Source organism: Humulus lupulus, chromosome 6 (assembly GCF_963169125.1).
Source record: "Humulus lupulus chromosome 6, drHumLupu1.1, whole genome shotgun sequence".
Classification (NCBI taxonomy): Eukaryota; Viridiplantae; Streptophyta; class Magnoliopsida; order Rosales; family Cannabaceae; genus Humulus; species Humulus lupulus.
Window position 1 is genome coordinate 213,768,494 of NC_084798.1, and position 21,671 is coordinate 213,790,164.

General features: G+C 33.5%; 2 protein-coding genes and 1 long non-coding RNA gene across 5 annotated transcripts; 2 read left to right on the plus strand and 1 right to left on the minus strand.

Moving 5' to 3' along the window:
• The first annotated feature begins 4,611 nt into the window (after window positions 1-4,611).
• LOC133783186 (receptor-like protein 7) lies at window positions 4,612-7,826 on the plus strand. Its single transcript, XM_062222734.1, has one exon. It carries the CDS (start codon window positions 4,689-4,691, stop codon window positions 7,740-7,742), a length of 3,054 nt encoding a protein of 1,017 aa, XP_062078718.1. The 5' UTR covers window positions 4,612-4,688; the 3' UTR covers window positions 7,743-7,826.
• Window positions 7,827-11,489: 3,663 nt separating this feature from the next.
• LOC133783187 (ABC transporter C family member 1-like) lies at window positions 11,490-17,346 on the plus strand. 3 transcript variants are annotated; one of them, XM_062222735.1, is made up of 6 exons: window positions 11,492-12,222; window positions 15,363-15,544; window positions 16,261-16,340; window positions 16,426-16,506; window positions 16,684-16,708; window positions 17,315-17,346. In XM_062222735.1, the coding sequence occupies exons 2-6, from the start codon at window positions 15,494-15,496 to the stop codon at window positions 17,318-17,320; spliced, it is 243 nt and encodes an 80-aa protein (XP_062078719.1). In that variant the 5' UTR covers window positions 11,492-12,222; window positions 15,363-15,493; the 3' UTR covers window positions 17,321-17,346. The 3 variants fall into 3 exon arrangements, 2 of the variants coding, with proteins under 2 accessions (XP_062078721.1, XP_062078719.1); XR_009870805.1 differs by having other exon boundaries at window positions 11,493-12,222; window positions 16,226-16,340; XM_062222737.1 differs by lacking the exon at window positions 16,684-16,708 and having other exon boundaries at window positions 11,490-12,222.
• Window positions 17,347-19,573: 2,227 nt separating this feature from the next.
• LOC133783188 (uncharacterized) lies at window positions 19,574-20,055 on the minus strand. Its single transcript, XR_009870806.1, has 3 exons — window positions 19,919-20,055; window positions 19,780-19,844; window positions 19,574-19,695 (listed from the first exon to the last, which is right to left on the minus strand). It is a non-coding gene; the product is annotated as an uncharacterized LOC133783188 (long non-coding RNA).
• Window positions 20,056-21,671: the final 1,616 nt, after the last annotated feature.

Genomic DNA, 21,671 nt, shown 5'->3' on the forward strand with positions numbered 1-21,671 from the left:
CAGATTCATGATATTAGGCTGATAGCCAGGGAATTAGCTGATGATATGACCAGAGCTGGTATAGAGTTGCTGGTGGGCCAGTTGGCCAATATTACGCTACAGTCTACACTGCTAGAAATGATCAAGGAGGGTCAGTAATGATCCACAGCTGATCAAGATTAGAGAGGATGTCTTGGCTGGAGCATCCAGGGATTATATAGTGTCTGATTTGGGGTTGTTGAGGAACAAAGGGCGGATATGTGTTCCGTTAGACACTGCGTTGAGGCGGGAGATTCTGGATGAATCTCATACTACACCTTACTCTTTGCATCCAGGCACCACGAAGATGTATCAGGATGTGAGATCATTGTACTGGTGGCCGGGGATGAAGAGAGATGTAGTAGAGTACGTGGCTAAGTGCTTGACATGTCAACAGGTCAAGGCTGAGCATCAGAGGCCGGTAGGGTTACTGCAGCCTCTGGATATCCCAGAGTGGAAGTGGGAAGACATCACAATGGACTTTGTGGTGGGCTTGCCCAGGACTGTTGGGCAGCATGATTCCATTTGGGTGATAGTAGATCGCTACACCAAGTCAGCTCACTTTCTGCCAGTGAGGACTACCTATACCATTGACCAGTATGCAGATCTCTATGTGAGAGAGATTGTGCGCCTCCATGGAGCTCCTAGGTTGATCGTGTCAGATCGGGACCCTACATTCACTTCCAAGTTTTGGAAGAGTTTACAGCAGGCCATGGGTACACGACTGAAGTTCAGTACAGCTTATCATCCTCAGACAGATGGGCAATCTGAGAGGACGATCCAGATATTGGAAGACATGCTGCAGGCATGTGTGCTGGACTTTGGTGGGTCATGGAGTAAGTATCTACCTTTGATAGAGTTCTCCTATAATAACAGTTATCAGTCTACCATTGGTGTTGTACCTTATGAGATGTTGTATGGTAGGAAGTGTAGATCTCTCATTCATTGGGATGAGACAGGTGAAAGGAGATACTTAGGTCCTGAGGCAGTTCAGAGGACCAGTGAGGCTATTGACAAGATTAGAGCTCGGATGCTTACTTCTCAGAGTAAACAGAAGAGCTATGCAGATCCCAAACGCAGGAACGTGGAGTTCCAAGTAGGAGACTATGTCTTCCTTAGAGTCTCGCCATGGAAAGGGGTGAGAAGGTTTGGGAAAAACGGCAAGCTGAGTCCTAGGTTTATAGGTCCATTTGAGATCCTGGAGAGGATTGGTCAAGTGGCTTACAGGCTAGCTTTGCCTCCGGCATTGTTGGCCGTGCATAATGTGTTCCATGTATCCGCTCTCTGGAGGTATGTATCTGATGAGAATCATGTTTTGAGTTATGAAGATCTGGAGCTTGAGCCAGATCTCTCCTTTGAGGAGCAGCCTGTTTAGATACTTGATCAGAAAGATAAAGTCCTCAGGAACAAGACAATACCTTTGGTTAAGGTATTGTGGAGGAACAGCAAGGTCGAGGAGGCGACCTGGGAGCTGGAGTCAAATATGCGTAGTCAGTATCTCGAGCTGTTCAGGTAAATTTCGAGGACGAAATTTCTGTAAGGAGGGGATAATTGTAATGCCCCGGATTCCCTAATATGGTTTAATGGCTGGATTAGTAGGCCGGGAGGGCCATAACTGTTTAATTATGCCATTAAATGTGTTTATGCATGTTTATGAGAATTATATTATAATATGATGTTAAATGCATGCATGTGAGTCCACATTTGTTTACAGGGGTGTTTTGGTAATTTGGCCCGTTAAGGGTATAATTGTTTACTTGTTTGTATGTCAAAGATATATTATGAGACCACATTATAATGTGGATTGGTTCGAGTATTTCGGCATGAGACGATCTTTAAACATGATTTATCGGTTTGGTCATAACAGGTTTGAGCTCGGGGCTCGGGGTGAGTCTCGGGGTGATTTTAATGATTATAGCGTTACCGGGGATTTTAGGGTAACAGGATATGAATTATTGGTGTTTGAGGATATTGAGATTAGCGGGAATTGGGAAGCGTTAATTATGATTAACGGGTTAAGCGGAAAGTACCAATTTTACCCTTGAAATGGTTTTAGAGGCTTTAGGTGGCTTAAGGGTATTTTGGTCATTTGAAGGGATTTATATTACCCTTTAGTTGGCTGTAGAAGGTTATAGACTAAACAGAACAAAAACAGGGTTTCTCTTCCTCTTCCCCGTACATCACTCTTCTTCATCTCTCCTTTGAGGTTTTTGAGTTCTAGGTGGGGATTCAAGCTAGGGAATTCAAAGGCTGGGTTGGTGGATTTGGTTCAGCTGGTGAGGGAGGCTCAAAGCTGATTTTAAGGTGAGTTTTGGTCATTGAACTCAGGTTATGCTCTGTTTTCCTTTTAGTTTTCAGCTCATGATTTTTGATGTAGAAAGTGGGAATCAAAGGGAGCTTTTGTGTAGGTTTGGTTGGGATTTGATGAGGGTGAGTTATGGGTGATGTTTGGAGGTTTAAAAATGAGTGTTTGGAAGAGGTTTTGGGTTGATTTGAAGGGCTGGTTTGAGAGGAAAAACACAGGGGAAAAACTGAGTTCGTGTGTGGTCGTATTGCTGGTATGGGCTGTGCGCCGCGGCGCGGCTGTGGTGCGCCGCGACCCTTGGCGTCTGGCAGGGGAGGGCCCTCTGTGTTTGAGGGCGCGTCGCGGCGTAGCAGGGGAGGGCCGCGGCCCTTAAGGTCATTTTTGCCAAAATGTGGTTTTTAGCTTGGGGATTCAAACCTTAGGCCTCGGGGTTGAACCTAGTACCCGGTTGGATAGTGTTTGGTGTCCCGGAGGCTAGATTTTGGTTTGGGAACCCTCTGTTAGCATTTTTATTGATGAATCCTATATTTTGGTTATGACCAGGTGACCGTTAAGGAATTTAAAGGTTGATCGTTCTCAGGGGTCGTTCATATAATAATTCTCACTTGAACCAGAGGTAAGAAAACAGTGTATGAATATAGTTGCACCCTGTATAGGTATATGACATGCATGGTTTGCTATTGAAGCATGTTGGTTGGTATATGTGGACATGGATTGCATATTAAATGCTAGTGGACGCTGATTACTTGTTTATGGCACTGACTAGTCAGGGACCGACCCTAAAGTCGATGAACACACATTGAATGGCTCTATGGAATTAATGTGGGACCAACCCTAAGGTCGAAGAACTTATAAGCGCTTGCCTGGTCTAAGACCAGATGTACTTAGCCATGGTATATGACCCCGGTGACTGTTTGTCACATGGCTAGGGGACGTTGTTCATAGTTACGACTCTAGAGTCGGGAGGAAGGTTATGTTGGTGACCAATCACCATGCACCTGTCCTGATCAAACTTATGAAAGAACCACTTATCAGTTAAGCGCTGGTGACCCTATTGTCACATGGCTAGAGGGAGCTGTACCCATTATTGTGACTTTTGGATATTGTCACCTATTTGCTTGGACTGTTGATCCTGAACGATTATTGTGACTATTGTTGATATTATATCATGCTATATTGTGTTTTTTTGCTGGGCCTTGGCTCATGGGTGCTATGTGGTGAATCAATTGAGTGTTGTGCTCAACTAACTGTACAATCAATTGAGCACTAAGCTCATCAACGTTCTCTTTTATTTTCGTCTATTGGACTATGCCACATCAACTATGGTGAAATTTCTCCCATACAACTACATACATAGGACGAAGATAAAATTACAAGAAAAAATATGCATAATTTACTAAAGACAAATAATGATAATTTAATAATTTTTTCCTCTTATTTATTATAAGTCAATGTAATGTTGCCCTATCATTTTTTAACAAACAAGGCCTACTATATCATAAATATCAACGGACTAAAATGTAATAAGTCTTTCTAAATTATTACTACGCTCTCCTGTTTTCTTCTATTTAGAACTTCGATTGGCTATTATTCATGCTTCATGACTCTATATATATTAATAATTTTTTTTTTGCATATAATTCTGACGTTTTAAAGCTAGAAATAAAAATAAATATAGGTTTTGGATGTAGTCTTCTTCTGGAATCAGTCCCGTACGTAGCATATTATAAGAAATTTTAAAGTTACTAAAATAATTTAAAAATAAATTTCATTAATAATACTAGACATTACTGCAATATATTTACAGGAGTAGAGTGAGATGACTAATAATTTTATGTGTGTGTATATATATACATATATGTATATAAATAGACCGTCAATTAAGATATTAAAATAAGAAAAAGGAGATGTAGACTCTCTGCACATATGGACAGGTCCTATAATTATTTAAGGTAATTACTGTATTATTTAAAAAAAAATCCCATGACAATGTGATCTGTGAGTATTTTCTAACATTTCTTTTTTAACATTATATTTTTTTACTAATTTGTTATGCAACAGCAATAACTAACTATAATAATTCTAACCAAAAAATAAATGCTAAACTATATAATAAATACATTTCGTCAGCATGTGAAGATTAGTCAAGTAAACGTCACTGTCGGCTGCCTAACAAAAAGATGGGACCATAATGAAAGAAATTTCGCCCATAGAAAAGAGTCAAAAGACCAGTCCGCCAATTGTAAGTATTTTGTAAGAGGGTTGGGTGGCTATAAATATAGATGATCCAATAGCATGTGACACACACTACTCATCCAACATTAATATTTTAATCTCTGCTTCTCTTCCAATTTGGCTGAATACAATGGATTTTTTTTCATGGTTCAACCCTGGCATTCTCTTCTTCTTCTTGTCTGTTACTTCTCTTTCCAACTCCTTATCATCCATATCTTCTCCCTTTCCTGCTCTTCCTCCACCTCCATTGTGCCATCACTACGAAAGCTTTGCTTTGCTCCACTTTAGAAACTCTTTTACCTTCTTCAATTATACATTATCATGTAAGAAATATTTAGGAGTTAGTCCCAATAATACAATTTCATGGGATATGAGTAGGGATTGCTGCACATGGAGTGGAGTCACATGTAATGAGGTCACGGGTCATGTCATCCGTCTTGACCTTAAATGCAGTGGGCTTCAAGGAATTCTTCACTCCAACAACACACTTTTCTCTCTTGCTCATCTCCGATCTCTTATTCTCTCCTATAATGAGTTTTATGAATCAAAATTTTCATCTCAGTTTGGTAGGTTTTCAAATATGATTCATCTTGACCTTTCTTACTCTGATTTCACAGGCCAAGTCCCTCTTGAATTGTCATACTTGTCCAACTTGGCTACACTTGACCTGAGTGGGAATTATTATTTGAAATTGAAGACGCCTAGCTGGAAAAGAATTGTAGCAAACCTAACACATCTCAGAGAATTGTTTCTTAGTGGTGTCAATATGTCTTCTACTTCACCTGATTCTTTTATGAATTTTTCAACTTCTTTGACATCTCTTGATCTTAGTAGGAGTCAATTCCGGGGGAAACTTCCAAAAAATGTTCTTAGTTTGCCAAACCTTCAACAACTTGATTTGAGTTACAACCCAAATCTCAATGGTTCTTTTCTACAATACAATTGGAGCAGCCCAATAAAAGTATTGAATCTTTCTCGAGTTGGAGTCGTGATAGATCTACCTCACCTTTGTAGAAAGTTGAAGTATTTACATACTTTGTCTCTAAACGCTTACAATTACTTAAAACTTTCTCCCTCACTGTTTGATAATTGCACACAAATCACTTCCTTAGATCTTTCAAATAATAATTTTGGTAGCTATATCCCATGGCCATCTATTTTAAATCTACAACTAATCGATTTAGATCTTTCATGGAATAATCTTATAGGCCAACTTCCAGAAATTTGTAGTAACTCCACAAAAAATTCATCTTTGTGTGTCAGTTCCAAACATCAAGTAGTGGGTTCTCTTCCATTGAATTTAAAATCTTTGAAGTTATATCAAAATGAGCTCAATGGGACGATACCTTCTTGGATATATTACCTTCCATCTTTACAATATATAGATCTAAGTTCCAACAAATTTAGCGGTAGCCTTCAAGAATTTCAACATAACTCTTTGGTATTTCTTTCGTTATCTTTTAATAACTTACAAGGCTTTTTTCCAAGATCAATTTTTCAGCAAGTCAATCTTTCTTCTTTAGAACTTTTTTCAATCAACTTGAGTGGTGTCGTGCAATTAGACCAGTTTTCAAAGTTAAAAAAGCTTCAAACTCTTTATCTTTCTGATAATAGTTTGTTGTTGGTATCCAACAATAATAATGATACATTTCCCAACACTCTTTCTCAATTATGTTTGTCTTCATGTGGTATGAGGGAGTTCCCATATTCCTTAAGAAGCTTAGAAAATTTAGAATTTTTGGACCTCTCCAACAATGAAATTGAAGGAAGTGTTCCCAAATGGCTATTGAATATGGGTATGAATTCATTATATTTCTTAAATATTTCTCACAACCTTTTGACTCAAATAGACCGAATTCCTTGGAGGACTCTAGAGTGCATTGACATTCGCTCCAACCAACTTCAAGGTCAATTTCCAATTCCACCTCCTAGAGTGTCATCCTTTTCCATTTCAAACAATAAATTGGTTGGGGGAATATCACCATTGATTTGCAATCTCAGTAGGCTTGAACTCCTTGATTTGTCAAATAACAATTTGAGTGGGAGAATTCCTCCATGTCTTGGAAATTTAAGACTCGTGGTTCTAGATTTGCATATGAATAAGTTTCAAGGTACCATTCCTCCATCTTTTGCAAAAGGAAACCCTTTAAGTGTTTTGAATCTTAATGAAAATCAATTGGGAGGGACATTGCCAAAATCTTTGCTCAACTGTAAAAATTTGGAATTCTTAGATATTGGAAACAACAAAATAGATGGATCATTTCCCCAATGGTTAGAATCTCTTCCGAAGCTCCAAGTTCTTATCTTGAGATCTAATAGATTTCAAGGTTCAATAAGAAATCCCAAGCTAAAACTTCCCTTTCCAAAATTGAGAATTTTAGATCTCTCTGGAAATGAATTTGTTGGTCTTTTGCCAAAAATATTTTTTGGGAAACTTTTAGGAATGGAGGATGCTAGTTCAAGCTACTTTAACTACATGGAAGTGTCTGTAGATTACAATACTTATCAAGATTCTGTGACAGTGGCAATAAAAGGATTCATCTTCGAGTTGGCGAAAATTCATAACATGTTTGTAATAATTGATTTGTCAAGAAATAATTTCACAGGAAAGATTCCAAAGTCGATTGGTAAGCTCAAGTCACTGAAAAGTCTCAATTTGTCACATAACAAGCTGACAGGTAATTTCCCGCCATCATTAGGAAATTTGATCAATCTAGAAGGGTTAGATGTCTCCTCTAACAAGCTTACTGGGAAGATTCCATGGCAATTGGCATCAAATCTAAATCAACTCGGGTTTTTAAATCTTTCTATGAACCAATTGGAGGGACAGATACCTCGTAGCCGACAATTCGATACATTCACAGAAGATTCATATAATGGAAATTCAGGTTTGTGTGGTTTTCCAATATCTAAATCATGCAACGAGGACATGGCACACCAACCATCATCTTCAACGTCTCAACAAGAAGGAGATGAGGAGCATGTGAATGGATTTGATTGGAAGATTGTGTTGATGGGATATGGAAGCGGAATGGTTATAGGAATTTCAGTGGGATACATGGTCCTTAAAGATAATATAATTGATGGGCTTGTCAAAAAAATGAAAGCAAAACAGTGGCATCTTTTCAGGAAAAGATCAAAGCGGAATGTTCGTCAAAATGGTGGAATCGGGACAAGACATTAGTTTGCAAATTTTTAATGTTTTGTTTAAAGTGTATTAGAGCTTGTAGGTGTGTTTAAAATAAATCACATGTTTAACTTACAAAAAGCTTAGGGGGTGTTTGGCACCTTAATTAAAAAACTGTTTTTTGTTTTTAAAAGCTAAAAACTGTTTTCTGAAAACAAGTGGGGGTGTTTGGCATTGTTTTCAGAAAATAATTTTTAAAAACAAAGTTACAAAAAACAGAAAATTTTGAGAACAACAAAAAGTTGTTTTCTGTTGTTCTCAAATTTTTTTTCATAACTTTACTTCTTATTTTTCATCATTTTTTCTTTCAAATTATTTTATCTCATTATTTATTACAAACTTTTAAAATATTTTTCTCTTTGTAAATATATTTGTTAATTTTTTATTTAAGATTTAAAAAAAAATAAAACTAAAAAATTGTTTTTAGAAAACATTAACCAAACACCTCTTATTTTTTGAAAACTACAAAAATAGTTTTCTGTTATCATTTCTGAGAACAAAATTTTGAAAACAAAAAACAGAAAACAATGCCAAACAGGCCCTTAGTTTATTGTGGTTCATTATTATTATTATTATTATTATTATTATGTAAGTTTTGCTCAACTTTTGTACAGTTTGATATCGAGAGAATTTCAAAATTATACTTATTATTACATAAACATTGTTAGTCACTTCTCATTTCTTTTTTCTTTCCTTTTGATCTCTCTCTATATATACACACTCATAAAAGTCTCACAAATGGCGATCAAAACAGATGTTTCTTAAAAAAAGAAAAAGAAAATACAGAGCTAATACAATAAAAAATATTAATTTATGGTTTGGACGCGCCTTGTAAAACTATTACCAGCTTCTTAATAAAACTATACTATCTCATGTAATATAGTTATCTTTATATATTATAATTATGAATCTAATGAAACCGTTGGTTTCCATTTAGATTTTACACTTTTTTTTTTTTTTTATTGTTTTATAACATTGTTAGTTTTAAAGTAACAAATTACATGAATTAAAAATAATAATAAAGTCATTTAAATAAGATAAATAAACTGAAAATAAAAATAAAAAAGTAATAAATGAGCCACAATAATTTATCATCATATATTTTACAAATTCATATTAAAGTATTTAAATTAGTCTATCAATTATGTTTTAAAAATTATAACAAAAAAATATTTATGTGTTTAAATTTATTATTTTCGTTCTTTTATTTATTTTGTCACTTAATATATTTTGTTTATCTAAGCATATATGTAATAGTACTATAAGACATAAATATAAATATTACTTATTTTTTACATTTAGTATTTTTGATGAGAAATTACATATTTATTTTGAATATTTTTTATAAATGAATATTAGAAAAAATTAACATGTTCATATTTCTTCCTCTCATTTTTAACGGCAAAAATTGAAAAATATATACTGTTGATTAGAGTGTATAATGCATTGCCATTTTATAATGATGATGAAGATCCCAAGTCAAATGTTTCAAGGTGAACAATTATTTGGGACATATATATTTTTAAAATGCTATTAAAAAAAGTTTTAAGAAAGAGACTTCGTGACTTACATATATCTCTTCTATATAATAGGTGTGTAGATAACGGAAATTCTTAGTTTTAACGGTTTTTTTTAATTTTTTTAATGTTAACTTTAATGGAATATTCTTATATTTAACAGAATATTCTTATATTTAATGGTAGTTTCTAAACAGTTAAACTTAAATAAAATAAAATAAATAAATAATTAAAATAAGATATTTTACAATGATAATTATTTAAAAATTATAATTAATTAAACAAATTAAAATATGATATTTTAAAAATATTTTACAATGATAATTATTTTAAAATAATAAATAATTAATCAAATTAAAATATGATATTTTTGAGATATTTTACAATGATAACTATTTAAAAATAATAAAATCATACGTTTTATAACTTAAATAAAATTTAATTAAACTTGAACTCACTTATTAGAATAATACCATATTAAACATATAATATAATCTACTGTGAATTAGCACAAATTGTTTTTTTTTTAAACTAGCAAGAAACTTAAATTAAAATTCACATATAATATTTAATATTACATTAAATATATAATGTATTTTCTCTTATTGTCACTCCCAAATTCAAAAACTAGAATTTTACTGGCAGCATACAACCATGCAAACAATTCACTAAGATCACAACAAGCTAAGTTACTCTTGGTGTATACTTCCTTACCTCTTGTCCTTAGCTTTCGCGAATTATGTCTTTGTGAGTATTTCCGATCGCGTTTAGAATCTATAATTATATTGGGACAATATGTCTTACTTTATGCTTACTAAGATTTTAAATGTATATAAGGGAATTTAAAAACAAGAACTGAAATTCCCGACCCTGGCCCAAACCCGAGCCCTTGGGGTAAAATGACCATAATACCCCTCTCAAAATCCTGAAATCAACTTAGAAAATTATTATTTCCGATAATAGTTTTATCTTAAACTATGTCCGAATTTTTAAGTCAAAACTCTAATTATTTCTTAAAATTCTGTTTTCCGATGCTTGAATCCAATTCACGAGCCCCGAGCCCACCTCTTGACCTTGAGACTTAAAATTGGTAATATTGTACTTGCTAAAATATTTTCTAAGATCTTCAAGATATTTCGTAGGTTCTAAGTCATCAAATCTAAAATTTGAAACTAACTCCCAAATCTAGAATTTTTCTTGAAGCTTACATAATAATTCCCGAGCCTAACTTGTTTATAAATTATTATACTTGGACAATTAACTAGAGAATTGTTATTCTTAATTCTCAATAATAAGATTTTGATCTTAGAGTACCTGATAACTTTCTAAAGTTTCGGGACCAAATACCACTTTTAGTCCCTTTTGGTTACAAATCTGTAACTAGCAGTTGAACACATGCACACCACTCCATGCACACGTGACCACCAATGGTCACTATCTTCACACACACCTTCGGCCTCTCCCCTCAAGTCTTGCCCGACCCCATGGTTCAACAACAAGGCAATCATGGCTTCTCCTCTACACCACCACAACCATCCTCTCGGCCACCACAACCACCCCATCACCACCACCGGCCTTTCCTCCCTTCCCACATCGACCATGGAGCCAAACTTCCATATCCGCCTCTACCACTCATCACCCATCACCAAAACACCCCCAAACTTCAAGCCTTATCATATTAAACCATTCACAACCCCCCCTTAATGAAAGTTTCTAGTCCCTAAACACAGATTAAAACTATATAAAACGCCCCACAAATTTCATAGCCATCCTAAGAAATGAAAACAAAAAATCGGAACCGTAAACTACGAAGGAAATCTATGAATTTGTACCTCTTACTGTGGCCGGTTCTTGGTGGTTCCTTCTTCTCCTCAACTTAGTCCACAACGCTATGAACACAACAAAACCATTTGACATGAATTTGGTACTCAGAATCTAAGAGAAAAATCAACGCAAAGTAGGTTGAGACTTACGTTTTTCTTCTGACTATTCTTGTTCCGAACTTCCAATAACACTCCCTTCTTTCTCTTGCTTTCTTCTAAAATCAATCTATATATATATATTTTGGTTGCACATAATTTGCTTGTTAAAAAGCCTCTTAAGAGATTAGTATAAGTAAATGTCAAATTTGTTGCTTTTGTTGTGTATATATATCTAGCATAGACCCTTTGGTATCATGCTCTTCTTTAATAAATGTATATATATATAGATATATATTTATATTATATATATTTTAATTTTTGGTTTGACTCTCAATCACTACAAATAGTTTAAGTCAAAATACAACTTTTCTCATACTTTCTTAAGCATGTGGTGTGATGCATTATTTATGTTAATATGCTTAACATTTTTGGCTAGTTTCATAGTTAATAGCCATGAGTTTTATGCTTTCTCAATATAGTATGATTCGAACTAGCATTACTAATTATATACACACACAATCCTTATTGTAGTTCAAATGGTTCAAGCTTGCATATGAAAATTGCATTGGTCATTAGTCTTTAAGCCAAAAATTAATTCCTCATATCTAAGTTGACTAGTTATTTGGAATAAGGAAAAGCTTGTATTTAATTTGCAAGACTATGCTAGGCAAATATATGTGTATTCAGTAGTCTTTCATATTGCAAACAATCAATATCAGGAATGAATATGAAATAGATGTTGTCAAGATTTGCTTTTCAATGAACCTTTAAATTTTAATACCTTAACATGCTAGTTGCTATTGGTTTGTTTATGTTTAACCTAGAAAGCATATAAATTTGCTTCCATTTTGCAAAAACATTTCTTTCCATATTGTCATAGTTGTCTTGTGCCAATCTTGTTCTCCCAAACTTCTGTCGTTGTTAAAAACCCAGCTCGGCTTCTGCACCATCCAGTTTCTCAACAGGGAAGACCCGACGACTCTCTTCCTCCATCGTCATCGCTCAGCTCAGTCCATCTCTACTTCTCGGTCCAGTGAGGTAATCAAATATTTTTTTATTCTATTTTCATTGTTTATATATATTTGAATATCATATATTTTGGGAATATACTTGTGATTTGAGGGAACTTCAGCTGCAGTAGGCGTTCCTGCCAGTGATATGTTAAAATGTCAAATGTAAATTGTTGTTAATAGTATTTTAGTTGTTCTTGTAGCATGTATTTTATAATACAGATGGATATAACAATGTTTGTGTCTGATCCTCACAATGAGTTTTAATTTGGGGATGATGGGACGAGTTCTTAGGTAAAAGATACGACTTAATATGTGTCAGGTAGGTTATTAGTGAAACCTTTTATAACCACTTTAGTTCTTCTTACTTGAATCCCCCGTGCATTAGTTCTAGTGCAAATTATATATGTGTCATGTTTTCATGGTCAAACATGGCAAATAAAATTCAATTCCAGTCAGACATGTCTTCAAGTTAAACATTGAAGTATTCCATGCAAATCTAATTCGTTTTGTTTATGAATGTCCTAAAATTGTGCCTAAAATATAGCTGCTTATTTGAATATTTATGGAAAGGGATAATGTTGCTTATTTGATACAATCAAATACCACATTCTGAATCTCTTTGTAAGCTCTTAACAAGTTTTTTCTAAGCTATTTTTGCAGCTGATGTTACATATTAAGGTTCACTAATTGATTATCATATCTAGTATTAAGAAATACTGCAATAAACTTAAGTTCTACCATAATGTAGTTATGTGTAATAAGAATTTAAGTTTGATTTCTCTAGTATGGTAAATTTTACCATTAGTTATGTGTAATATGGTTCAAATGGGCAGGTTTAATTGTTGTATATCTTTTGCTCTTTTCAATCAACTTACGATCAAATTATGCTCTGTTTTATAGAGTGATAGTAGAAAGACTATCTTTTTTGTTACTTTTAAAAGTTGTCATATTAATGAATAATTGATTAATTTATTATACTCTGCATATGGCTTTATTTATAGAGTGATAGTAGAAAGACTATCATTTTTTTTACTTTCGTTCATATATTTTTTCTTTGTTTTAAATAAGACTACATGCCAACATTTTCTTGTGCAATAGTGACAGCTTCTTTTATTCATACATTTTTCTTTTTTGGAAGTTTCCAACTTTCATGTTTCAGCCATATAAGGATTGGTATTTAGTTAAATATAATACTAATATGTTTTAGTCACTACACATTGTATGTATGTATGTACATGTGTATATGGTTTATCTCTGTTTTCTTTTTCTTTTGATTGATTTTTAGTCATTTTATTCAGCTCTCATTTTGCTCATATTTTATGGAAAAGTTTGTAATTATTATGTATTAAGAATATTAGTATTAGTAATATTATCATTATTGTTATTACTTATTGCTATGATAGAAAAAAAAGAGAGAGAGTTTATAAAAGAAAATAATATACTTGTTAACTAGTAGTTTTTATTTAGTGGTTTATAGTAATACCCAGAATCTCATACTTGACCTTAACAGGTATTTTGTGTTTGTCATTTGACTAACTTTGATGATCTTGAGTACTTATTATATAGATATTTATTTTCTCTTGACAATTATGTAAGTTGATTTTGGGGCTAAAGTAGGAGAAATCAAGGTGAATCTAGCCTGTGTTCTGGTAAAGATGACCCAATTTTGAGTTATGAAACTGGTTTGTTTTTAGATATGTGCCACTTTTTGGTTCCAAATTCAATTATTAACATCATCATTTATCTTAAATTCTATATAATTTCATTGCCAATGCTAGTCTACTAACAATATAAGACTTTGATTTCGGAACAAAATAGGTCAACTATATTGTCTTTACATAATCAAATCAAGCATGTTTCATGCTGATTTTCTTTAAGGGAACTGTACATGGAAAAGGCACCCAACTGAGGGACCTTTTTTCCACACCAAGCCATTTGCAAATGATTCCAAAACAAAGTAAGAAAAACCTATATAATATTAGCTTTTTGTTTGGTTGTTTATTCTAGGTGTCAATATCTCTATTTGTGTTTGGGTTTGGATTGTGTTAAAGGGATTGTCAATATCTCTCTTGATGTAGCAAAATAGTCTTTGATTTATAACTAGAAGGGATCCTTCTCTGACAATGATTTTGGTCCAGAATTATTGGTTAATCAAACTTCCAAGTTTAGTCTGTTGTGTTTTTTCTCTCTGTTTTTTTTTGGCAGTGCTTCAAACATAAAGCACACTCTGCTGCTGATTTCTGTAGCTTAGTTTATTGTGGTGTTCGATTTGTGTTTCTCTTTTATGAGTTTCTTATGGCTTGTTGGACTTAGTCTGAATACAAGGTCATGCTCTTTATTTAATCTCTAAAACTACTTCAGACTAATGAATTGGCACAACCATTTATGCTCTTTATTGATTCTTTTTTAGCAAGCCTAATCACATGTTTGCCTTGCACACATATAATATGAGTGTCATCTAGATTCTAGGCCATTGGATCTTATATATATCTTACATCATGCAGCTATGTTTATATGCACACAAGCATATGTAGTGCTTTTTATTGCTTCTTACATTATGTTATTATATTTATATGCACAGAACCATATGTTTATGATTATATATATAAACATCTTTGACCAAACACAAAATTGTAAATTTAAATATGAAGTAAAGAATTAGATATGAAATAAAAGGGTAAAGGGGGATGTAAACTAATAAATACATGGTTGTCTAGTTCATAATGATTTCTCTTTTCCACTGATAACAAGCTCCACTCCATAGCTCCTGTCTCATATCTTTGGTAAATTATAAAAATAATGGCAGATTTAATTCAAATAAAACTCTGGGTACTATTGAATTCAGAGTCAAAGTATGTATTATAACATGTTATGAGATTGAAATATTTTATCTCCCTGAAACATCCAAAAGTGTTATATCTATTTTAAAGAAATGAAGAATAAGGTCCTTCGTGGCTTGACAAATTTTTTTCACCCTTATCTTTCCTTCTCTTGCTTCTCCAGCCTTGTCTGATCTTGTTCATAATAGGCCCCTGTACATTAGACAAATATATGACTATATGTATATATATAGATATGCTTCATTGAAAGAAACTCTAGTGAAGTTAAATGGCGCTAGAATGTTACAGTAACAAAGATATTCATTGTGAATATATTTTTATGTAGCCATATAGCAGGCATAGCTGCATATAACAGCCACAAGCTAAAAAAAGAAGCTTCTGGACACACCACTGAAGTTGCTGAACGCACCACTGATGATACATAAAATGCTGCTGAGTCTGTACCACTGATTACATATGTGGGTCCCAACAAGTAGAACGACATTAGGAGCAGTCTTCCAAGTTAAGGTATGTCTAACAAAATCCTTTCTCACAAAGTACATGTTTTTATTTTGACTAAGGGAGAAGAGGTTGGTCTTTAAGAGAGGAGCTGCCATTGTAAGATTTAGTAGTTTACTTACTCTTCTTTTATGCATGTCACTTTAAATAAGTATATCTTTATCTTTCTACTACTTGTGAGGTGTGCATTTTTGCTTAAATATGAGGATGAGATACTACCAGAATGTGATATGGACAATTATGTTCGGCTGCCAAAATGGTGCACTTGTATTTGGGCTATACTAACCCACTGAAATGTGTACCAATGTAGTCTCACCCTGACAATGCTATTTTTTTTATTCTTTTTTCTATAGGGGTATGTACTATGTATTATCATTGAGGTTGTGTAGTTTTATTTTCTTTTCATATTAAAATTTTATTATAAACCATTTTTCAAATATGTACTTTCAAATTTGTTTTAAACCATTGAGATGTAGGTTTGATGTTAAATAATAATAAGGGAGTGATTAAATGTCATTTCAATAAAATGACATATTTTGAACTAATTTCTGCTTCTCTATGGAGTAAAATATACAGTGAGGCAGAGCTTATTCTTTCTTCATCTGTCCTACAGTTGTTTGCATCTGCTGATCATTCCTCTTTCATGTTGTATTTATTAATTCATATCTCGGCTGTGTTTTCTTTTACCAGGAACATTCTTTGGTTGGATGAATCCCCTTATGCAGCGTGCATATCAAAGACCAATATCAGAGAAGGAAGTGTGGAAGTTAGATACTTGGGATAGAATAGAAACACTGAATGCTAAGTATGCAGTCATTCATACTTTATAGTTTCTTGTCAATAGAATTTAACTGATAAAGGTTACATCATTATTTTTATACCTTTTGCAGGTTCCAAGAATGTTGGGTTAAAGAATCTCAGAAGCCAAAGCCATGGCTGTTAAAAGCATTAAACAGTAGCCTTGGAGGAAGGTAAGCATACATATAAATATGTATTTGTATTATAGACTTTATAAGGAACAGACAATATTATTAAGTACATGGCTGGAATGGAATTGCATCTATGTTAACTTGAGTTTCTTATGATACTTTTTGTACATGCGTCTTATTCCCTTTTACTTTTTTTGTCTCTTGTAACTTTTTATATAGGTTTTGGTGGGGAGGCTTTTGGAAGGTATTGAATTTATTTATTTAGTTTTTTTCCCCTTGTCTTGTCTCATTAGTTCTCAGGCAAACTTCCATTAAGATTTTTAAAATTGTTCATGGATTAGCAAATAATTCATTTGTAAGGTGCATACTGCATATAGACTTTAAAAGTGTATACTATAGACATTCGTTTTGCATTAAAAAAGAGCATTACAGAACTTTTTATGATCTGCTGTTGGCTGTGGCTTTTTTTGCTGTTGTGGATATACTCGGGTCTCCATTGCCCCTGTTTTTTTATGCACTACCATTCTAACTTTGGCCCTTTTAACTTTCAAGTATCTCATTTTACTATTCTAATCATGTTTTGGCCCCTTATTTTATTGTTGACAAAAAAAATTAGGTCTGGGGTAGTGACAATTCATATTTTTGTCATACTTACATAATAATAAAAGGTCATGTGACCATTGTCAAAAAAAAGTATAGTGTTTGGTTTCTTTGTTTGCTTTGGTGTAGTTGTGAATTCATTATATTGTATGTGGTGTCCTCTTTTGGAAATAATTTCCATAGCATTTTTCTTGAAGTAATTTGTGATGCTAGATAATAATAATAAAATATTTCTTTGTTTATTTTGCAGATGTGACAAGCGAAATAGAAAATGATACTTAATTTTGAAGACTTTGTGTTGTCAGCTGTAGAATATTTTGTGCTGAAAGTAGTAATTTTTTAATATGTTGAATGTTTAAGACTACTTTAATTAACATTTTGTTGTTGATAACAGTGTTGAATGTTTTAAACTAATTTATGGATTGTTAATACAATGTTGAATGTTTTTACTTTTTGTTATTTAAAAATCAAGTTCATTTGATGATGCTAGTATATATTAGAAAGTTAATTTTAATTATATAAATAAAAAAATAATAGAATAAATTAGTGTTATATAAATGAATATATAATGAGAATTTAAACTTATCTAAATATTAAAATAATACAAAAAATGTGTTATAATATCTATTACAATAACACTTTTTATAAGTAAAGAATTTTGTTATGTAAATTTCATTATATAACACAAAAAATGTGTTATACTAAAGTTTAATATAATACAAATTTATAAGTATTGAAATGTGTTATATAATTGACTATAAATAATAATATAATGGTAATGCACAACTGGAAACTGTAAACTGAGCAATACGTCTAACATATTCACATAAGTCAAAGTATTGCATAACATACTGAAAATATATAACTGAGCCATCGTGTTATCTGTGGGATCTTAATCCTCGTGTGGCCTCTGCGGCCCAGAGAATACTCACCTCCCGTGCCAAAGGGGTACACTCCGCTAAAACACGATGACTTTACTGACTTGACGGCTAACCCCACTACACGACTGCATGGGATACACCCTCACATGGTTTCCCTTGTAACTGAGCCATTGAGTTATCTGTGGGGTCATGATCCCCGGGTGGCCTCCGTGGCCCAGAGAATACTCACCTCCCGTGCCAAAGGGGTACACTTCGCTAAAACACGATGACTTTATTGACAAGGCGGCTAACCCCACCACACGGTTGCATGGGATCTGCCCTCACAAGGTTTCCCTTGACAATCACAAATATTGCACATTTGCATTCATGATAACTTTATTGTACTAAGCAAATTCAAACCTGATAGATGGGTACTATTATGCACATCCAGTCATATAATCACACACACATATATACATATATATATATAACAACTAGAATTTAACTGGCAGCATACAACCATGCAAACAATTCACTAAGATCACAACAAGCTAAGTTACTCTTGGTGTATACTTCCTTACCTTTCTTACCTTTCGCGAATTATGTCTTTGCGAGTATTTCCGATCGCGTTTAGACTCTATAATCATATTGGGACAATATGCCTTAGTTTATGCTTACTAAGATTTTAAATGTATATAAGGGAATTTAAAAACAAGAACTGAAATTCCTGACCCTAGCCCAAACCCGAGCCCTTGGGATAAAATGACCATAATACCCTTCTCAAAATCCTGAAATCAACTTAGAAAATTATTATTTTCCGATAATAATTTTATCTTAAACTATGTCTGAAATTTCAAGTCAAAACTCTAATTATTTCTTAAAATTCTGTTTTCCGATGCTTGAGTCCAATTCACGAGCCCCGAGCCCACCTCTTGACCTTGAGACTTCAAATTGGTAATATTGTACTTCCTAAAATATTTTCTAAGTCCTTCAAAATATTTCGTAGGTTCTAAGTCATCAAATCTAAACTTTGAAACTAACTCCCACATTTAGAATTTTTCTTGAAGCTTACATAATAATTCATGAGCCTAGCTTGTAATAAATTATTATACTTGGACAATTAACTAGAGAATTTTTATCCTTAATTCTCAATAACAAGATTTTGATCTTAGAGTACCAGATCCCAAACCTTGCAGTAACTTTCTAAAGTTTTGGGGCCAAATACCACTTTTAGTCCCTTTTGGTTACAAATCTGTAACTATTTGTGACCAGTTGAACACATGCACACCACTACATGCACAAGTGACCACCAATGGTCACTATCTTCACACACACCTTCGGCCTCTCCCCTCAAGTCTTGCCCGACCCCATGGTTCAACAACAAGGCAATCATGGCTTCTCCTCTACACCACCACAACCATCCTCTCGGCCACCACAACCACCCCATCACCACCACCGGCCTTTCCTCCCTTCCCACGCCGACCATGGAGCCAAACTTCCATATCCGCCTCTACCACTCATCACCCATCACCAAAACACCCCCAAACTTCAAGCCTTATCATATTAAACCATTCACAAACCCTTAATGAAAGTTTCTAGTCCCTAAACACAGATTAAAACTATATAAAACGCCCCACAAATTTCATAGCCATCCTAAGAAATGAAAACGAAAAATCGGAACCGTAAACTACGAAGGAAATCTATGAATTTGTACCTCTTACTGTGGCCGGTTATTGATGGTTCCTTCTTCTCCTCAACTTAGTCCACAACGCTATGAACATAACAAAACCTTTTGACATGAATTTGGTACTCAGAATCTAAGAGAAAAATCAATGCAAAGTAGGTTCGGACTTACGTTTTTCTTCTGACTATTCTTGTACCGAACTTCCATTAACACTCCCTTCTTTCTCTTGCTTTCTTCTACAATCAAAACAGAGGTTCTAAGAACGTGTCTAAGGTCTGTAACCCAAGGAAAAACCAAATAAATGACTCACCTTACCTTCTTCTTCTTCTTGGACCCGAAGTGGTCGTGCACTACAAGAACACAATGTGTTCTCTTTCTCTAATCTCTCTCAGTTTTTCCCTCACGGTTAGATGGCTGAGACAAATGAGGAAAACAACGGTTCTAATTCCCTCCATGGTAACCTCTAAAAACTGCCATGGCTATACAAACTATGTTTCCCTCCAATATGTGTGTGCAGCCGATCACACTGTACACTTATCAAAAATAAAAATCATAACTTTGTTCCCGTAAAATTTATCCTGAATTATTCGTAGACTTTTCGTGAATAAGCTATAAAATCTTAGTCTAAAATGACTATAACATTTGATGTGGATTCCAAACACATAAAATCATATACTTAAATTTTTTGAATAAGATATTCATCTTAGATTTATTTTACATCTAAGTCTCTATATTATGGTCTAAAGCAATCAACTCACAATTCTTTAATTAAAATAATATTCACCAAATATTATTTTAATTATTATTCATACTCTTAATAATAATAAAAAAAATTCACAGAATACTGTTTACATAAACACACAATAAATAAAATAAAATAAAATTATGGATTATTACACAAATGACCTGACTGGAAAATACACCAAAATGCTTGATAATTCTTATTTCCAAACTTGAGAGTCCCTTAGTGCTTAGAGAATAGAGGGAAATAAGCTTTTGGACACTTTGGTGATCCCCACTATTTTACACTTTGATTGTGTGAGTGTTAGAGTGTTCTTGTTATTTTTACTTTGTTTTCTATTTACTATTATTCTTATTTCTTTCTTCATGTTCTTCTTTGTTCTTTATACTTGCATGTACTATTTTTCTTCTCCTCTACTTCTTCTACACCCCTTCTATTTATTTGTATTTTTAGCAATTGGTGTGTGACGATCTAAGCTCAGTTATGCTTGCTGCGAATCTAGTCCTCCACGCTTGAACCAAGCACATAGAAATTGATCTCTACTTTGTTAGGGACAAGGTGCTGCAGCATCAGCTTTTGCTTAAGCATGCTCGCGCACTTGATCAAGTTGCCGACTGTTTAACCAAGCCCATTTCCTGCCATCATTACTCAGATTTGAAAGAGAAACTCACTGTGTTTTCCTTATCCACACTAAGTTTATTTGAGGGGGCTGTTAAGGAGTAGCTATTGTATTAGTTAGTTATTAGTGATTGACATAGTCTATTAAGTTGTTAGGTTCGTTATTGCTTTAGCTTAACAATTTCTTTAGTTTTAGTTGTAACTAACTCTACTGATTGTATATAAGGGGTTGATCCTTCTTTAATAAGCTAAGTCAATACAATACAATTCTTCAATTCATTCTTTCTCGAGAAATCTAATACTATTGAATAATTAATTAAAGATTATTTGAGAAATGATGTTCATACTTTGAAGTTATAAACAGAAGAAAACAGAGAAAAATAGGACAAAGTTCAAAAAAACATTTGAGCTAAGAGAAAAAAGAATTAGTAGTCAAAGCCCAATTTAGATTTTCCATCGGTCATGAGAGGACACAAAATGCTGGTGATAGCGAACATTTGTTTACAAAAACTAACTAATTATTACTCTAACTTACACCAAAGAATTATTTTATAAATTAATTCCACCCATAAAGACAAAAAGAAGAAAAAAAAAAGGAAAAACAGAGTAAAGTTGTAAAAACACAAAAACTACAACTAGAACATGAACATTATTACAACATGAAACTAAATATATTGAAATCTAAATAAATAACATTGCTCTA